The sequence below is a fragment of the Azolla caroliniana genome, unplaced genomic scaffold (assembly GCF_043228905.1).
Source record: "Azolla caroliniana isolate FFs.n. ecotype wild unplaced genomic scaffold, voAzoCaro1.0.p SCAF_13, whole genome shotgun sequence".
Lineage (NCBI taxonomy): Eukaryota > Viridiplantae > Streptophyta > Polypodiopsida > Salviniales > Salviniaceae > Azolla > Azolla caroliniana.
In genome coordinates, this window is record NW_028230448.1 from 13162743 (window position 1) to 13181103 (window position 18361).

At 39.0% G+C, this 18361-nt stretch overlaps 2 protein-coding genes across 2 annotated transcripts; both read left to right on the plus strand.

Moving 5' to 3' along the window:
• Positions 1-1313: 1313 nt before the first annotated feature.
• Positions 1314-4269, plus strand: LOC147856190 (small ribosomal subunit protein uS13z/uS13y/uS13x). The gene is made up of 4 exons (XM_087329770.1): positions 1314-1464; positions 2084-2244; positions 3162-3350; positions 3978-4269. Exons 1-4 carry the CDS (start codon positions 1462-1464, stop codon positions 4081-4083), a joined length of 459 nt encoding a protein of 152 aa, XP_087185896.1. The 5' UTR covers positions 1314-1461; the 3' UTR covers positions 4084-4269.
• Positions 4270-6223: 1954 nt separating this feature from the next.
• On the plus strand, positions 6224-9312 carry LOC147856191 (actin-like). The gene is made up of 5 exons (XM_087329468.1): positions 6224-6371; positions 7507-7575; positions 7775-8168; positions 8247-8860; positions 8967-9312. Exons 2-5 carry the CDS (start codon positions 7516-7518, stop codon positions 9030-9032), a joined length of 1134 nt encoding a protein of 377 aa, XP_087185594.1. The 5' UTR covers positions 6224-6371; positions 7507-7515; the 3' UTR covers positions 9033-9312.
• Positions 9313-18361: the final 9049 nt, after the last annotated feature.

Below are 18361 nucleotides of genomic sequence, written 5' to 3' on the forward strand. Positions count from 1 at the left end.
GCCTAACTAACAACATAGTAGCTCAATGGACCTAAGAATCTTGACTATTTTAACATGCAATTGAAGTTGTTGATGATTGAATTACTTTCTAGAGTACCATTTGAATGCAATTTTAGAATTATGACATGCTTGGTTATTAGAAATCTACTTAGTAATTTTGAATTTGATAGATCATGTCGTTCTCACTTCCAATTTATAGAGCAAATAGTTATAGATATATTGCAATTAGCACAACAAATATTCCAATAATTGTCGAGTAATCTAAAGTATAACTATGTGATTAGCCTTAAATTTCGTGCAACTAGGAGCATCAACTTTGACGAAGCATATTTACATGTAATTTTATATAAGCCATATACCCAAATATGGAGAAAATGGGCACAAAATGGCCATGAAATTAATTGCCAAAAATAAACAGTAGAACGCGTTGTCGAGAGAGGGCATAAGAAACTTATTAATGTCAAGCAATAAAGCAAAGGAGGAAATAAGGAATATAGGGCACTAGACCACTCGACCATTACCTAAAACTCTTTTTTCCTACACGAAGATAGTTGGCCTTGTTTCACATGCTAAAAACTAAGCCCTTGTTTATTCACACACTTACTAGTTTGTTAGAAGTGCCCAAAGTCAATGAAATACTCGAACGTTATGTCACATTGTAGGATTTAGAATAGCTCAATCCTTACCTTTTTTATTCCTCATGAACTACCCCACACCTACTAATCTTGAGGTTAGAGAACCTCGGTTAATTATGCTGTGCAGTTATGCTCATAACAGAAATGAGGAGAAGGAATCATCAAAAGTACCAAAGGAATTGCTCAACCAACACATATGTATATACTTAAGGACTGGCATGTCGTGGAAAAGACGAAAACATATAGGAGCGCTTTTGGGGAAATAAAGGAACTCAGGGGAGAAACAAAAGCAAGCTTGTTTCTTTCTGGATTTCTTATTTCGAATCCGTTTCAAGACCTATTTTCCAGTAAATACACAAAGTTGTGTCTGCAATGTGCATTATTCATTTGTTATGTTCATGGATATTGTTTTCAACTAGCGAAGATAGGAATACATACTCCAATCCTCACATTGGGCCTACGGAACCGTATTATAGGTAACAAGAAACTTCAACGCGAGATACGATATGTGATGTCCGATTCACCGGAACACGCGTTTGAGCCTCGTCTCGTCGTGGGGGCATCGTTTCCAAGCATCACAAACTGCCAAAGAGCAGCCTATTTACTACCTTTCAATAAGAGAAGAACCATCTCTCGCAAATTGCTCACAAAGTCGAGTGTATGTGTATGTGAGTACTTTTGTCCGGCCTCAGTGTGAAAGCGTTCGACTCCTTAGGGTTTTAGCTTCTTCTTCACTCTCCTGCATTCTCTTTTGCTCAATCTCCGTCTTCTTCTCCTGCTCCTGAGATTTTATCCGCGCGCCTTCTGCGTCGCTCTCTCTGCAATCATGGTAAGTATGTTATCTCTTCTCATTTTCTCTCTTTCTCAATTCCTCTTTTCCCCAGAGTATATGATATATGTCCGTATCTTGCTTGTGTTTTTTTGTTATGTAATCCGAGTATCAAACCTTCGGTATGTCTTGTATGTGTAAATCCAGCATGTGTTTTTTCCCGAATATAATCCTACCGTCCTGGTATTAAAGCTTCCTTTTTAGTATGTTTTTTTTTTTTTTTTTGCATCTAAGAAGATCAAAACTTTAGTAAATGCCAATATGTTGTGACCTATTATGTATGTTTTTCCACATAACAAGGCCAACAGCTTACGCAATGCGATGTGTGGAAATCTGTTTTTTTTTTCTCTGTACGACCACAGCTTTTTGTATAGGCAATAGACGGAAATCAAGAATGGGATTTTTGTGTACATAAAATAAAATCCTCAGTGTACGCTATATACTTGAAAATGTAGCATGTAATTTAAGGGAGCTAAGTTGTGGTAGTTAATATCTAAAGCTGTTGTATATGCTATATATCGAAACATAGAATGTTCTGTTTCAATATAATTTAAGTAGTCTGGCATCAAAGCTTTATTACATTTTGCTATGTCTGAAGTTGTTTGAATTTGAACGACAGTCTCTCGTTGCAAACGAGGATTTCCAGCATATATTGCGTGTTCTCAACACTAATGTCGATGGAAAACAGAAGATCATGTTTGCTTTAACCTCCATCAAAGGTATTGGAAGAAGGTTTGCAAACCTCATTTGCAAGAAAGCAGATGTCGACATGAACAAGAGGTTAGATCTGTGTGAATTCCACATCTATTTTTTGGATTGAAAATCAAACTGGCAGGATTTGAGTGCGGAACCCTCTACTGTATTTTTTTTATTTTTTGTTTTGCTTGTGTTTCATTTGAGAACTCGCTTTGTCTGAGATTCCCACTTCATTTGAGAGGTCGATATCCTTGCCTCCTATATGAGGCCAACTTGAGTTAGCGAGCTCCTAATGACAAGGGGCTTCATTTCAATCTGAAGTGCATAACTTTAGGTTTTGGGAACTCAAATGTAAAACTTGGCATGTCAGCTTTCAACCTTTTATGAAAGAATATAGGACATAACAGGGAAGATAATTTAGTAGAATACTTAACTATAAAATTGGAAATCTTGGAATAATAGTATGAAACATATGTGCATTCACATTCGAGAATGTTTCAACCATAGTACGTAAAATTCGTGTTCGTCTAGTATAACATTCGTGTTATAACATTCTTGTGTTTTGTTTTTGTTTTTTTCCCATTTTTTTAATGTGTTTTTTTCATTTTTAGGCTTATATACCTCATAATAAATAGTTAATCCAAAGGTATGGTATTTATCATTCGTTGATGGTGTTTCTTTTGCGAATGATTGAACCATTCGTGAATGCGAATGTATGTATGGTACGTATGGTTCATACTATGGTTTCAACCATTCGAATATGGTACACACCCTCGAAGTATGGTAAATACCATACTTTTGTATTTATTATTTATTATAAGGTAAGAAAGTTTAGGTAAAAGTGTAAAAAACATAAGATTGTTATGATAACATAAGCATTCGTATGAAAAAGAAATTTTGCCTATGCATTCGAGTATATTACGTATATGATTGGAATCAAAACAGAATAATTTCCGATGTATGTGTTATTGAATATTTGGAATGTGCTTATTTGATATCAGGGCAGGTGAACTTTCAGCTCAAGAGCTGGAAAATCTTATGTTCATTGTGGCAAATCCTCGTCAATTCAAGATTCCTGATTGGTTTCTCAACAGAAAAAAGGATTACAAGGATGGGAGATACTCACAGGTTGTGTCCAATGCACTCGATATGAAGCTCAGAGATGATCTTGAGAGACTGAAGAAGATCAGGTAATCAATGAACGCTGAATTAATAGTGTTTCTATTATATTGTTGAAAAGCTGCCTATAAATGGGTTTATGATGTGGTACAAGGGGTGATAGTTAGTCATGTTTTAAAGTACTATTTTAATCATGTTTTCATTGTCTGGTACAGAAGCGTTAACTGCTAAATACATGATTTTTGTTAGTGTTAAGTATTTCCATTTTTCTCCATTTTGAGGTAAAGTTTGGACTGCATGTCATGAGTATTTAGGATTTGCTGAGCATCAACAAATCACAACTCTTGTTTTTATTGCAAAAAGTGGAACTCTATATTGAATCTATTTTCATCTTAACATCCCAGACATATGGTGTTTCCTCTTATACATTTCTATGTTTTTGGTATTTTTCTCATTTATTTCTTAGGTTGATGGTTAAATGATGCCAGAATTTGCATAGGTTGGTAATATTTATTTAATTCTAGTGTAAGATGTGTATGAGTAGGTTCATTAATGAATAAGGATGTTTACCTTGAAAATGTGTTTTGTAACATTGATATTCAGTAGGCTCATATGATTGCCTTGGCTATAATATGATCACAATGCTCTGCAGTAGGATCACTTATCATTTTTCTAATTATCTTAATTTGTTGGCTCAGGAATCATCGAGGTCTTCGTCATTATTGGGGCTTGCGTGTCCGAGGTCAGCATACAAAGACAACCGGCAGGCGTGGTAGAACTGTTGGTGTCTCCAAGAAGCGATAAAATTTCAACTTTGCGGTCTTTGCAATTTCCATCGATGAGGACATTATATTCATGTCTCTGTAATAGTTCTTTTTGAAAAATTTGGTGGAATGTGTGCCTTGGCTCTTGACTTTCAGGTAGTGCATTTGTTTTTGTTTACTTTTTTTCGAGGCATTTTCCATTGTAATAGACAGTGATATTTGTTGAGACATCTTCTTGGATGCCTATTCCTGCTCAAAATTAGTAACTGAATCATTGTGAATTGGTACATTTTGTATGGTTTGTTCAGTAGGAGGTGATAAAATGGTCATTATAGTTAGGTTTGAGTGCCACTGTGTTGCACTAACATCACAACCTGTGTTACCGGAGGAGTGGACTGAATATCTTACAGTTATAGGGAATTTGAAAAAGAACTCCATGCTTTGATTGATAGTATTTTCCAAAATTGGAGAATATTACTTTGTTATAGATGGAATGTGTTTGTGAAAATTGATCGTGTTCATGTCATAACCCATTATAGATGGAATGTATTTTAATTTTACATGTATAATTTGTCCCAAATTTCCTGGTAGTGTAGTTTTAATGAAAAGGATAATTACATGAGAAGTAGTGAGCTTTAGTAAGCATTTTTCTTGTTTTGCTAGTTTCTTTTCAGGTCAAATATTAGACCTTGTTGGCATGTCCCAAGTTTTGTGCTAAAAAATGCTAAATAAGCTTAAGGAGAGATCTTTGCAGTAGATATGGGTCTTTTACACAGGAGGTAATGATGCGACAAGTAAATTAGCTTTGATCCGTCCTTTTTGGTTTTGAGCTATGTTTACCATGTTAGTAAGCTTTTAGTGTAGTTTCCTTCTGTCTATAGGGCTTCCATCTTCGGTTGCCCTTTGGTTTTCAAGTTTTAATGGTTACATGAGAGCCCTTCCAAATTGTGTACTAACTATATTTACCTGTATTGTATAATGTAATGATGTGCCTGATTGCACATCCTGGTTCTCTTAATTGTTGCCAATCTTTGGATCTTTTTTGTTTGGTGAATTGTACTCGATCCTAACTGGACATATATACCATTGCTTGGAGACCACCTCTCGAGCTATTTAGATAATTCAAATTTAGGACATTCTGAAATTTTTATTTGTATTCACACTTCCAATACAAATATTATGCGACACACAACAAGATGCAACTAACTTAGGGCCAAATGACTTAGTTGAAGATTACAAATAAGAAGATGGAGGGGCATTAAAAAGGTTTGACATAGTGAAGATATATAAAGAGTGATTTTGATAGGCTTAATTTGAGTAAAGGACAGTTGATTCCAATGAGTTATAAACTATCTTCTCAACAAGCATGCCATTTGATGATTATAAACAACAATCCATTACTATTCATATTCTAAAATAAATAAATAAATATATGGCAAGGAATAGTAAGATGTAGCATATTGTTTGGCACACTAGGTCTCACGATTACATTCCTCTTTTGCATTTGCCTTAAGATTGCTCCAATCAAATGTTCTCTTCTTTTCCTGTCAAGCATATATTTGCGTTCTTTAGTGTGTGAGAACATACATGCAAATACTAGTGTAATGGCACACCTCTCCCTCTAGGATAAAAGAACTATGAATGTGGGATTGGGTTTGGCATGTACTAATGCTTGAGCTTTCCAGTACTTATAATGCCGCCCAAGTTTAGGATTTATGTGATGGCAATAACACGTGAAGTTCATTCAACCTATGCTTTGACACATGTCTCATGCTCTTGCTATTCGACGGGCACGAATGGCGCATGATGCACGTGTTGACTCATCGATGATGTGAAAGCATGTGTGGAATACTGATCGAACCTACAATAATCGCATTTCACATGTGACCAGCATGGAGTTGGGCATGTGTGAAGGACCCAAGAACTTCCAACCCTCGTAACACATATATGATATAAGAACAAATAATCAAATTAAATCGGCCGGAACCAAGAAGAAGAAAACTTCCTTCACCTATACTCCACCCTCATACATATATTGTTAGTGTTACATACACACACACACATATATACATGTGTATGTATGTATGTATGTATGTATGTGTGTGTATACATGTATACATATATACATATACTACATATGTATATGTACATACATATATATGGTGATGAATCGAGCTTGGGTTTTACGAGGGGAGAGGGAGAAGAACAGGCAGGACAGTTTGAATCCATCGTCGCCATTTCGCCAAAACCTTCTTCCGCCATAGCCAGCGAAGCTTCATCGGCCTTCCACAGGATCGGATCTTCTTTTCCTTCTCTCTTTCTTAAAAGGTATGCCCCCCCCGCTCCCTCCTCCTCCTCCCCCCTATCTGTCTTTCTTTCTTTGGTCTCCAGCTTTGTCGATCTCCAACCGTCGCCGCTTTCTTTTAGTTTGGAACTTCTGCCTCCTTTATAATCGTTCTTGCCTTCCTTTCCCTGCGTCTCTTATGTGACCTCCAGGTTTTGTTCCGAACAGTGGAGAAAGGTTGATATTTTGATTCTTCCGTTTTATATTATCTTTCTCGTTGCCATTGATTTTTTTATAGTCTTGCTTGGCTACCTGCATTGGAACTTTGATAACTGTAAGTGCATTTCGTCTCTTCTTTTTTTACGTGGAAAAGTTATTATTATTATTTAAGCCTTCTATTCCATCAGCAGACTCACAAATGGAGCCAGTTTCACATTAGGAAGCAGATATTTTGACCTGTTTTTTTTATTCTCCACACTATAAGAATTCCTTTTAATTTTTAATCAATAGATCATGTGATCATGATGGAAAAGAAGATGACAAAGAGACTTCCACGCAAATGAATACAACTGAAACCATTTGTCTATGTAAAAATAAAGAATCGAATCCTCATTCTCTTTGTGTTTCACACGCAAAAGGCTAAATTAAATCCTTGAATTCTAGGTCTCATTTTGCTTAATATCCTGGATGGTAGTATAAGAAAATGGTTAGCATATATCACAAATTAGGCTGATGAAATATATTTTCTGTTTCTGAATCAAAGATGGCATCTTGTCTTTCCAAGATGGTGACAGACTCAAGACGTCCATATATAAATAATATTCATTCTGCCTGTTTCACATGCAGATGGTTTCCTGTAGTTCTTGAAAGTTAGATTTCCACAAACAATATCATGAAATGAGACAAATAAAATATCATGAAATGTACTCACCAAGCAGGCTGATGATTGTAGCAATTACGACATGATGCACAGTGGAAGCAGATCTAGTTTAACTGGAAGATTTGCTGTTCTTTATGTATTTTTGATTACCGTTCCTGTGTAGTCAATGAAATTGGCTTATGAAGTATGTTTATGTATACACTTAGATAAAAAGAACTGGTAAAGGATTTGTCCGTGATTTATGTTATTTATCGAAGTAAATTGGGTCTTCACTTCATCGACACTGCTTTCAATTTCAGGATTTAAGAATGGGGGATGCTGATGAAGTCCAAGCTCTTGTCTGTGACAATGGTTCTGGTATGGTGAAGGTACATTTCTTGCCCCTCTAGTATTGATTGCATGTTTACTCATTACTTACACATTTTTGAAAGCATTTTTGAAGTTTAAATCAGAACAACCAGTAAGATCTATCATCTTTGAAATTGAAAATCGTATCAAACAGTAGAATCTGTCAAGTGAAGATTCTCATGTGTAACTGATTTGAAAGCTTCATTTGTCATTCAATAGGCTGGGTTTGCTGGAGATGATGCCCCTCGAGCTGTATTTCCAAGTATCGTGGGGAGACCTAGGCATACTGGAGTTATGGTTGGGATGGGGCAAAAGGATGCTTATGTTGGTGATGAAGCACAATCCAAACGTGGAATACTGACTTTGAAGTACCCAATTGAGCATGGCATTGTTACAAATTGGGATGATATGGAGAAGATCTGGCACCACACATTTTACAATGAGCTCCGAGTGGCACCAGAGGAACATCCTGTCCTTCTCACCGAAGCTCCTTTGAATCCCAAAGCCAACAGAGAGAAGATGACGCAAATTATGTTTGACACCTTTAATGTCCCTGCCATGTATGTTGCTATCCAGGCTGTATTGTCTCTCTATGCGAGTGGAAGAACAACTGGTATGTGTTTGCTTCACAGGTTTTCGATTCTGTGTTTGTCCTAATCAAGTCATTAATTATTGAAGCACATATATGCAGGCATTGTGCTTGATTCTGGTGATGGTGTCACACACACTGTCCCAATCTATGAGGGTTATGCCCTTCCACATGCAATTCTTCGGCTTGATCTTGCTGGAAGGGATTTGACTGATGCACTAATGAAGATTCTTACTGAGCGTGGATACTCTTTCACAACCACTGCAGAAAGGGAAATCGTAAGAGACATGAAGGAGAAATTGGCCTACGTAGCTTTAGATTTTGAGCAGGAACTTGAAACAGCCAAAACCAGCTCTTCTTTGGAAAAAAGTTATGAGCTTCCTGATGGGCAGGTTATTACCATTGGTGCTGAGAGGTTCAGATGTCCTGAGGTCCTTTTCCAGCCATCTCTTATTGGTATGGAAGCTGTGGGTATTCATGAGACCACATACAACTCTATAATGAAGTGCGATGTTGATATTCGAAAGGATCTTTATGGGAACATTGTACTCAGTGGAGGTTCTACTATGTTTCCTGGTATTGCTGACAGAATGAGCAAGGAGATCACTTCTCTTGCTCCTAGTAGCATGAAGATTAAAGTTGTTGCCCCACCGGAAAGGAAATACAGTGTCTGGATAGGTGGTTCTATCTTAGCATCCTTGAGCACCTTCCAACAGGTATTATATTTGTTAATATCACTATACAACGGAAACATGTATAATCTCTTATGGGTTATCACATGGTCTACATATCAAACATTTAATTACTTTGTTTATACTGCAGATGTGGATTGCCAAGTCAGAATATGATGAGTCGGGCCCTTCCATTGTGCATAGGAAATGCTTCTAGAGGATTCCATACAGTGATTATCATATAGTTTGTCAGATTTGATAGATACACAACATGGTTTTCTTACCACTTTTCTTACTTGAAGTGTCTATTTCATACAGTAGTACCCTTCCATGCAAGGGTACTCTATCTATAGGTTTTAGTCTGCAATGCTCTGCATAATTGTACTTGTAATAGCATGGATCCTTCATTTACATGTGGATACAGATAGTAAATTAGGCACCCGTAAGAGATTATGGTGTTTGTCCCTTGCTATACCATGAAATATATCTCAAGTTTCTATGTATGATGTTCAGTTTGTTCATGTGCAATGCTAATGTCATGGTGATTTTGCTCATTTACCTTCAGATTTGGAACTACAGTGTGTGTGATTGGTAAAGGTATTAACATAATTGACATGCATCATTTAAGCAAATAAATGATTTGTTGACTCTTCCATCTGTAGCAATGGGACCAATATGGAAGTTATGGCATATAGCATTTCTATTGAAAGTTTGAATGATGGCTATGGCATAAGCCAAGTAGATTCAGAGTATAAATGATGATTTGGGAGAGATAGTTAAGGCAATTATGGTCATTCAAGGTTGGTTAATGGCAATGGGCATGGTTCGGTTTCAAGGCAAAGAAACTAAATCGAACCGTTTATATAAAACAAAAACTAAACCAAACCGTTTATGAACTCTTTAAGTATTTAAACCAAACCATTTAAAAAAAGTAAACCAAACCATTTAAACCAAAACCGAGTAAGGAAAAGTTAGAAACTAAACCAAACCATTTAATAAAATATTTAAACCTAAACATTTAAGTTAAACTAATTAAAAATTTAAATAAAAAAACATTAAATTGAATAAGTATTTAAGTTAAACTTATTAAATTAGTAAAAGAAACTTTAATTGAACCATTAAATTAAATAAATAAATAACCATTAAATTAATAAACTATTAAGGGAAAAAAAAGTTAACCAAAAACCTATAAACCTTTAAAGTTGAGTTTTAGAACTGAATCGAACCGAATTGAAGTGTTTATCGTAAATCCAAACCAAACCAAAGTATTAAATTTTTTTGGAATTAATAATCTGTTAAACCATGGCTTAATGGTTCGGTTCGATTTAAGCCGAAACTGTGCGCATTGCTATTGGTTAATATGACGAAGTATACAACCAGGTGCGTCAATTGGTGCATGAAAAGGGATGAACCAAACTAAATATAAGGAGACAAGTGTGGGGATCCTATAAAGCTGTGGTTGCCAACTTGAAAATCCAATGTTTGGACCACCTAGTTACATTTGACCACTAACCATTTGAGTGAGTTGTTGTTCTTTTTGAGTTTTGCATGGAATGTCGTCATCGTCATAGGTTTTGTAATCCAAAACTTTGTGCCCTTGAATGATGTGCTTGTTGGAGAAGCCATGTGTTGTACTGATGGATTATGTTGTCGCAGAAATCCGCGGCTTGCGGGTCGTCTTGGGTGGGACCATTGGGGTCTCGGACCAAGGACCCTAAGAATGAGTGGTTACTAAGCTTGCGGTGACCTAACTGGCTTGATTGCCGGAGTACCTTACTGAGCACACAGGCTCGTAGAACAGTATCCGATTCGGCCCCGTTGCCGGATTCTGGAAGATGAGCTCACGGGCTCACAGACTCGGGTAGGTAAGCGCAAAACACAGGAGGGAAGAGACAACACCTTCCCGGACATAGAAGACAGAGAGAATTGTGAACGCAACCGGATAGACCAGAACAAACTCTCACACACACAGTACATCGGACACAACAATACCTAGTAATCGATTAAATACTATGAAAGAATATAAGGTTGGCCTCGGGCCTTAAATAGAGTTTCGAGCTAAGCAAACACTCTGACCGGTGAGCCTCTGGTTGGGAGCACACGTGCTTCCTTCTTGAGCAAAGGCCACACACCCACTAATCGGCTGAGCAGAACAAGAAACTTGCAATCCTCGACCCCACAAACCGACATCAACTTCCCCTCCTAAAACGATTGATACCTGCAATAGACACTTTCCATCCCTTTTTTAGCTCCAAAGCGCAGTAGGGTCGATCTTACATCAGGTTCTTATTACAGTCACTTCCATTAGAGATTCGCCCACGATTCTCTGCCATCACATGCTATCACTCCCCTTTTTTGTTGGGATCATAAAGTACCTATTAAACACTCCCACTTTGTACTTATTAATACTTTGATATTTACATTTGTTTGTACATTAGACCGAGTTCATGTGCACACATGCACACCCCGTGTTCACACGCACCCGGCGGACCTTTCACCTAGTGGACGGAATCCTCCACGACAACGTTCACATATTTGACTGAGATCACCCTTTACATGATCAAGTAAAGTGGTCAGGAATCGGCTTTGAGTTTTCCCCTTTTCTCAAATTGCTTGTACATTCTTTCAACAAATTTACCTTCATGTGAAACGCTCAAGTAATGGATTTAGGTATCCCCGAAAATATAAGCTTAGATGCATGTTAAAGAAATGAATAAAATTCTAGTAAAAATTGACGTGAAAAAAACAAAAAACATCAAATGAATAAAAAACTAATGATCAGCTAATGGTGGTTATTAAAAAAAGTAACTAGTGAAAAAGATTAAGAAATACAAAAAAAATCAAAACAACACAACAAAACCAAACGCTCTACATTGGGAGGCCTAAACACGTTCATGATAGACATGACAACCCCATCATCACCCATGTATGGGACATGTAGTCAATTGGGAGCCCATTGGTCTAGGGCCCCAGCCTACCAATATGTCTTAGAGGCACCTTCCCACCCATGGTAACTACATCAACACCAACATAGTTGGAGAAGAATCCTTGCCAGAGCCTTCTGCACGATGAAGACCACCATATCTCCTGTCACCGTTTAGCCTAACGTTGCTCAGCCTGCCACTGCCACCTAGCTTGTCACAACCCAACCTACTGTAGCCGATGGTTGTTCAAATCATCTAGTGGGATCTTAGCCGGTCTTTAGTCCCCAAACTAAACCGGCAACCAAAGATCTTTAACCACCAGCATATCCCTCATCTTCGACTTCCACACTGAGTAGTTGGAGCAAGTGAGCTTGAACATGCCGCCGGACGATTCTTCCATTTTCTATGTTGTTCGCTTTGATACCAGTTTGTGAGGAATAGCGCGGAATATCGCTCGGCCACAACCGAGTCTTGGATCGCAGAAATGGAAAAGAACGAGAGAGTATAAAGAAATGACACATGATGTTTACGTGGAAAACCCTAATAGGGAAAAACCACGGGAGCCCATAGACTCCAACTATCACTATATGAGAGGAAATACAAAGTGGAGGCATAGAGGTAACGACCTCGTGCTTGCGATCTTTGCTAGACGACGGTTACAATAGAGACTGCTCGTAGCTACTCTCTCTCTCTTTCTCTCTCTCTCTCTCTCTCTCTGTCGCTCTCTGTACAATTACAACAGTATGACAACTACAACCTTCACATAAAGTGATTGCCCTAAGTCATATTTATATTTGTTGAGAATCAAGCTCAACATAGCACAACGTGTGAACACACCTCTCTCTCTCTCTCTCTCTCTAAGCAAAATTTTGTGTTCCGGTTGGATGCAAGATATAGAAAAATGGTTTGGTAGATAGGATGCGAGACACTTGCTTCATGATGCATCATTAGATTCCTCTGTAAATGAGGCATTTTTGCAACGCCAATGTATCATGACATGGGACAAATGTGGAGGCTCACGCTTCACACATTATACTACACATGTTGCACCTAACTACAAAACCATATTCTTTGCGGAACGGGGAAATCGTACACATCCATACATGTTAGAGCCCATACCGTTATCTTCCATTCGAACCATTGCTTCCATGCGACTTAGCTCACATGCATTGCGATGTGAAACAGGGCGTTGGGGTACAAGTGATGAGAGTGGTCGGCTATGCACACTTTGCCCTAAACAAGTTCGCGAATCTGAGTATCACACTTTGATACAATGCTCTACCTTTGATCATATTCGACCATGCTTTCCACATCTCTTCGATCGAGCCCAATCTTTGCATGAATTCCTCTCACAACCACAATGTGCACTCTCGATTGCAACATTCATTGGTAAAGTTCTTGAACATCGAGAGTCACTACTCACTTTCACACATATCACGTGAAATGTAATATTTTGGTCTCATAGGTCATATTTGACCTCCGAAGACGATAATATAATCTATCTATCTATCTATCTCTCGCTCTCTGTACAGTTACAATAGTATGAAAACTACAACCTTCACATAAAGTGATTGCCCTAAGTCATATTTATACTTGTTGAGAATCAAGCTCAACATAGCACAACGTGTGAACACACCTTTTGAGAATCTATGATTTACTCAAAGGTCAAGTTCACACCACTACTCTCTACACATTAACTATGTGTCATAGCATCATATTCTATGACACATAACTAATGAGTTACATATTCCCCATGACTATGAGTCTTCACATTCCCCAAGCGAGAGAGTGGTTTTTGTAAAGTTAATGAAGAGAGAGGGTGACTCTATATAAACCACCCTCCTCATACTTCATACTAAGTCGGTTGTGACTCTTTGTAATGCTACATTTTCATTTATCATATTCTCCTTGTTAATATACATCTCCTTCTTCTTGAGTACTTCATTTTGTCTCTTATCCATCTTGTGTTTCTCTCCTCTCCTCTTTCCTCTCACACATACATATAACACATCTCTTCTCCTACACAAGAATCACCATTGATTCTTTACATGGTATCAGAGCGATTTGGTAGCTCAATCTAGCCCACTCGCCTCATCGTGATCGTGTGTTGTGCTCTACGCCGACGTTCAAGAAGAACTAGCTCATAACTATCGTAGTGCGACTACATAGCTCGTGTTCGAGAGAGAAGGAAAAGAAAAAGAAGGAAGAAATCTACATCGACAATGAATATTCAAATGGGGAGCGCTCTCCCTAGCGAGAAGTTGGATCACAACTTTGCATCTTGGGAGTACAAGATGCACCAATACCTCGTTGGCCAAGGCTATTGGAGCTACATCAAAGGCGCACAAGAAAATTGGCCCAACCCGGAAGACGCCGACTATGCAACGTGGGAGCAAGCGGCAAGCCGAGTGATGTATTGCTAGGCGACATATGTTCATGACCACATGATCGGGTACATTTGAGAAGCCGAGACGCCGAAGGAAGTGTGGGAGAATCTACGAAAGATTTTCGCCGCCAACACTACCGCAAGAAAGCTTCAAACCCACCAATAGTTGAACAACATCAAATAAAGGGATATGTCCATCACAAGCTACACCTTGAAGATCAAGGAGCTTTGCGACTCGCTTGGCTCGATAAGCGTCAATGTGGACGATGACGAGATGGTGCAAATATGCCTCAGTGGCCTTGCACCACGATTCAGCGCGATGCGGACCGCCATACTAGCACGAGAGAATCCACCCTCCTTCTTCGATCTTCAATCTATGTTGTTGGTCGAAGAAAACCATGATCGAACGAGGAGCAACACCTCGGAAGGCCACATGCTCTACACGCATTCGGACGGAGGAAGAGGACGCGACCGTGCAAGAAGAGGCTGATTCGGCCAAGGACGAGGCCTGACTTACGAAAACAACTTGCAATTTCAGCATCAAGATGGAGGCCATCGGGGAACCTTCGGAAGAAGGGGGAGCCACCATTCCGGTCCAAGCCGACAAACCTCAATCGAATGCGGATATTGCGGGGAAGTCGGCCACCGCGAAGAAGAGTGCCGAAAGAAGATGCGTGAGTTGGCGTCCACAAGCCAACAACTCACGAATTACGCCACCAACTCTGAGTACGACGATTACGACAGACTATTCGTGATGAGACATAGAGCAAACTCTATGTCGGCTTCTACATCAACTAGGCGGCGAGGAAGTAGGGTTAAAGCCAATGTGTGCAACAACGAAGTAAAGCAAAGCAAAATGATGAAAGTCCATGCGTGCGACAAAGAGGTCAAGCAAAGCGCGAAGACAAAAGCTAATGTGTGCGACAAAGAGACCAAGCAAACCTCGAAAAGCAAAGATATGGGCCAAGTGGGCCAAGCGGATATGAAAGATGTGATCACAAAATCTAACAAGGATAATACTAGTGAAGAAGTCATAGTCAACTCAAAGACGAGAGTATACCACAAAAGTGGACAAAGTGGGAAGCATGCGATGTGGTCACTTAAGGACCTAGAGGAGAGCATGCCGCTAAAGAACGAATTGCTAAGAGTACTCAAGAATAGTATTTCGATAAGGCTTTTGAAAGACATGCATGGAACAAGAAAGAATGATAAGAGAAAATTAGATGACCAAGGAGATGGCCAAGATGAAGGTGGCGCATGCATAAGGAGTGAAACATTATGCTCTAGAGGAGCAAAGAGAGCCATGACAATCGGTCATGGAAATGCACAAATTGAGCGAAGAATATGGTGGATCGGATGGCAATGGCGATTCGGGTACATCAACAAAAAATTAAAGTAAACAAAAATGAATCCTCACCAAAATTGGCACATACCGGTGGATGTGCAGGTTTGGTGGGGGCGAATGTCGTGTGAATCTTCACACTATGTAAAAAAATAATGAAATAATGATTATAGATTAGATTAGTAGCTTACTATAGAAAGATGGATATACTCAAGAGCTTCAAAATGTATTTTACTATATACAAAATGGAGAAATACATATTAAGTTATGTGAAAATAAAGTTTGAGAAGATAGAGAAATTAGAACTATCCCACATAGATAGGAAACTTAAGGCCCTGGCTATATAAGCACCTTGAGCTCCCTCATTTTTCATTTGTTCTAAGAGCACTTTTGCCACTTTGTCTTGATGGATAATAGTGGCCAAATTCCCTAAATCTGGAAACCGGCCGGTAAACAAATCCGGAAACCGGCTGGTAAGCAAATCTGGTAAATGGGTCCGGTAAGCAAATCCGGAAACCGGCCGGTATGCAAACCGGAAACTGGCCGGTATGCAAAATCGGAACCGGAACCGGCAAGCAAAACCGGAACCGGAACCGGCAAGCAAACCGAAACCGGTTGGCAAGCAAAACCGGAACTGACCGGTAAGCAAAACTGGAACCGAAACCGGCCGACAAGCAAAACCGGAACCGGCCGGTGAGGGATTCGACGATCGGGCGGAACCGGTGATCGTACGAGGTTGGACGCAAATCGAACGGATAAAAGGATCATGTGGCTATTTAAAGAAAGGTAAAAGAGACTAAAGTAAAGGTCAAGTGGACAGTCGCATGCAACTAAAGAAAAAGCCATGCAACTAAAAATAGATTGAACGAAAAGAAAAGCTATGCAACTAAAAGTAGAGGCCATGCAACAAAAAGTGGAGGCATATGATTAACGAGGAACTCCATATATAATTCCATTTCTTTTCCTATACTCAGAAGCTCTGTCCATATGATATATTTCTTTTTCTTTTCCTTCTCAACTCCCTTATCTTAGGGAAGTAATATCTCTCATAAACCCTAATTTCCTTACGAAATCCCAAAAAACACTAATCTTCCCTACGGAAGCCATAACACTCAAAAACGTTAATCTTCCCTACGGAAGCCATAATACTCATATAACCATAATCTCTTATCAAAGCCAAGAACCCTAAATCTCTATGGAATCCATATCTTAGTTTATTTTAATCTATTATTCTAGCAATCTCCTTACGATAAAACTTTTGTAATCTCAATCTTGAGATTGATTGTAATCTTTCTTTTTTCCGTTATTAATGAAATTTGTGAATCTTTATCATTTTGTATTAATTGTTTAATATAATCATACGAATCTGATATCTTCCGATTGGAGGCCCCGGGGTCCTGCCTCAAAGTTCACGTATCCTCGTCGTATTTTCGCGACAACGATGGGCTGAAACTGTTGCCATCCCCGACGTCACTACGCCAACAATTGCCTCCCAACTCTTGCAAAAGGTAATATTTTAACATGGTTACCCTATCCAAATCTTATCTGATCAGGGCCGCCAGTTCCATGGGGATGTCCTCAATGCTATGGCTGTCATGAACACATGACCATTATGGCGTCACCCGGACTTGAACCTCGAACCTTGTAATTCATACTTGAAAACCTCAACCATTAAGATAGCTTATTGTTATATGAAACAATAAAAGCTACTTCTTGTATTACATTGATTATTGTAAAAACTCTAGATTATTCTAGAATGTCCTAGAGAATTCTAGGTCTAGAACATTCTAGAACATTCTAGAAATCTCTAAGCTATTCTATAGGAACCTATAAATAAGCGCATACATGTATTCTCAAATCAATTCGAATCAACACCAGTCTTTAGCTCTCATTACATATCTTGTATCCATTCTCTTTCTTTCTCTATCTTATACATCCATTCTTCTCTGTCCTTCTTCCATCACTCTATCTTTTATCCTTGGTTCTGACAGTTTGATTCGAATTCTCTCTCTCTCTCTCTCTCTCTCTCTCTCTCTCTCTCTCATCCTCCTTTGTAACCATCCTGAAACCATGGCTGCCATTAACTCAGAAGAATATCTCACCCTTGTTGCAGAAATGGAGAACCTTAAATTCAAGTTCGCATCTCTTGAAGTAGAGAATCAACGTCTACTTGGGGATGTACAAAAGGTTACTATAGAGAAGCAACAACAACAAGAGGAGTTCACGCGACGAGTGCAACAGTTAGAGTCGACAATCGTCATGTTACAACAACAAAGGGTTGAAGGTCATGGACTTATCAAGGAGCCCAAAATTAGCCTCCAAGCTAAATTTGATGGGTCGAGGGCACATTTCCGAGGTTTTTTGAATCAAGTACGGTTGGTGATTCAAATGCATCCCGCACGTTATCCAACAGATGCATCACGAGTCGGGCTAGTGGGCACTTTATTGACTGGCATAGCGTTGTCGTGGTTTGCTCCATTGCTAGAGACCAATTCTCCTCTACTGAATAATTTCGAGGAATTTATCAAGGAATTTAAGGCTTGTTTTGGAGATACTGATGGGGCGAGAACAGCTATCAACAAGATTCGTACACTTCGTCAAGGTGATCAACCAGCTTCAACATATGCTGCCAATTTCCGTCTCATCGCAAGCAATATTCCTTGGGATGAACAAGCCCTAATGGAGCAATTCCGTTCAGGCCTTCGTAGTGATGTCAAAGACTTACTTCTTACCTTCCCCGAGGATCCAAGGTCACTTACAGAAGCTATTAGTCGAGCAATACGGTGTGATAATCGCCTTTTTGAGCGTCGATGTGAGCGACAACAACAAATAACAAGATCTAGATTCACACCAACTTATGCATCAGTAACGGCGCAATCATCCCCAAGGCAAAT

Excerpts from the sequence above, each read along its gene's own strand:
- LOC147856190 (XM_087329770.1), top strand. Across the intron at positions 2,245-3,161 it reads GATGTCGACATGAACAAGAG|GGCAGGTGAACTTTCAGCTC; the intron begins GTTAGATCTGTG and ends ATTTGATATCAG. Across the intron at positions 3,351-3,977 it reads GAGAGACTGAAGAAGATCAG|GAATCATCGAGGTCTTCGTC; the intron begins GTAATCAATGAA and ends TTGTTGGCTCAG.
- LOC147856191 (XM_087329468.1), top strand. The coding sequence starts at position 7,516 with ATGGGGGATGCTGATGAAGTCCAAGCTCTTGTCTGTGACAATGGTTCT. Across the intron at positions 8,169-8,246 it reads TGCGAGTGGAAGAACAACTG|GCATTGTGCTTGATTCTGGT; the intron begins GTATGTGTTTGC and ends ACATATATGCAG. Across the intron at positions 8,861-8,966 it reads CCTTGAGCACCTTCCAACAG|ATGTGGATTGCCAAGTCAGA; the intron begins GTATTATATTTG and ends TTTATACTGCAG.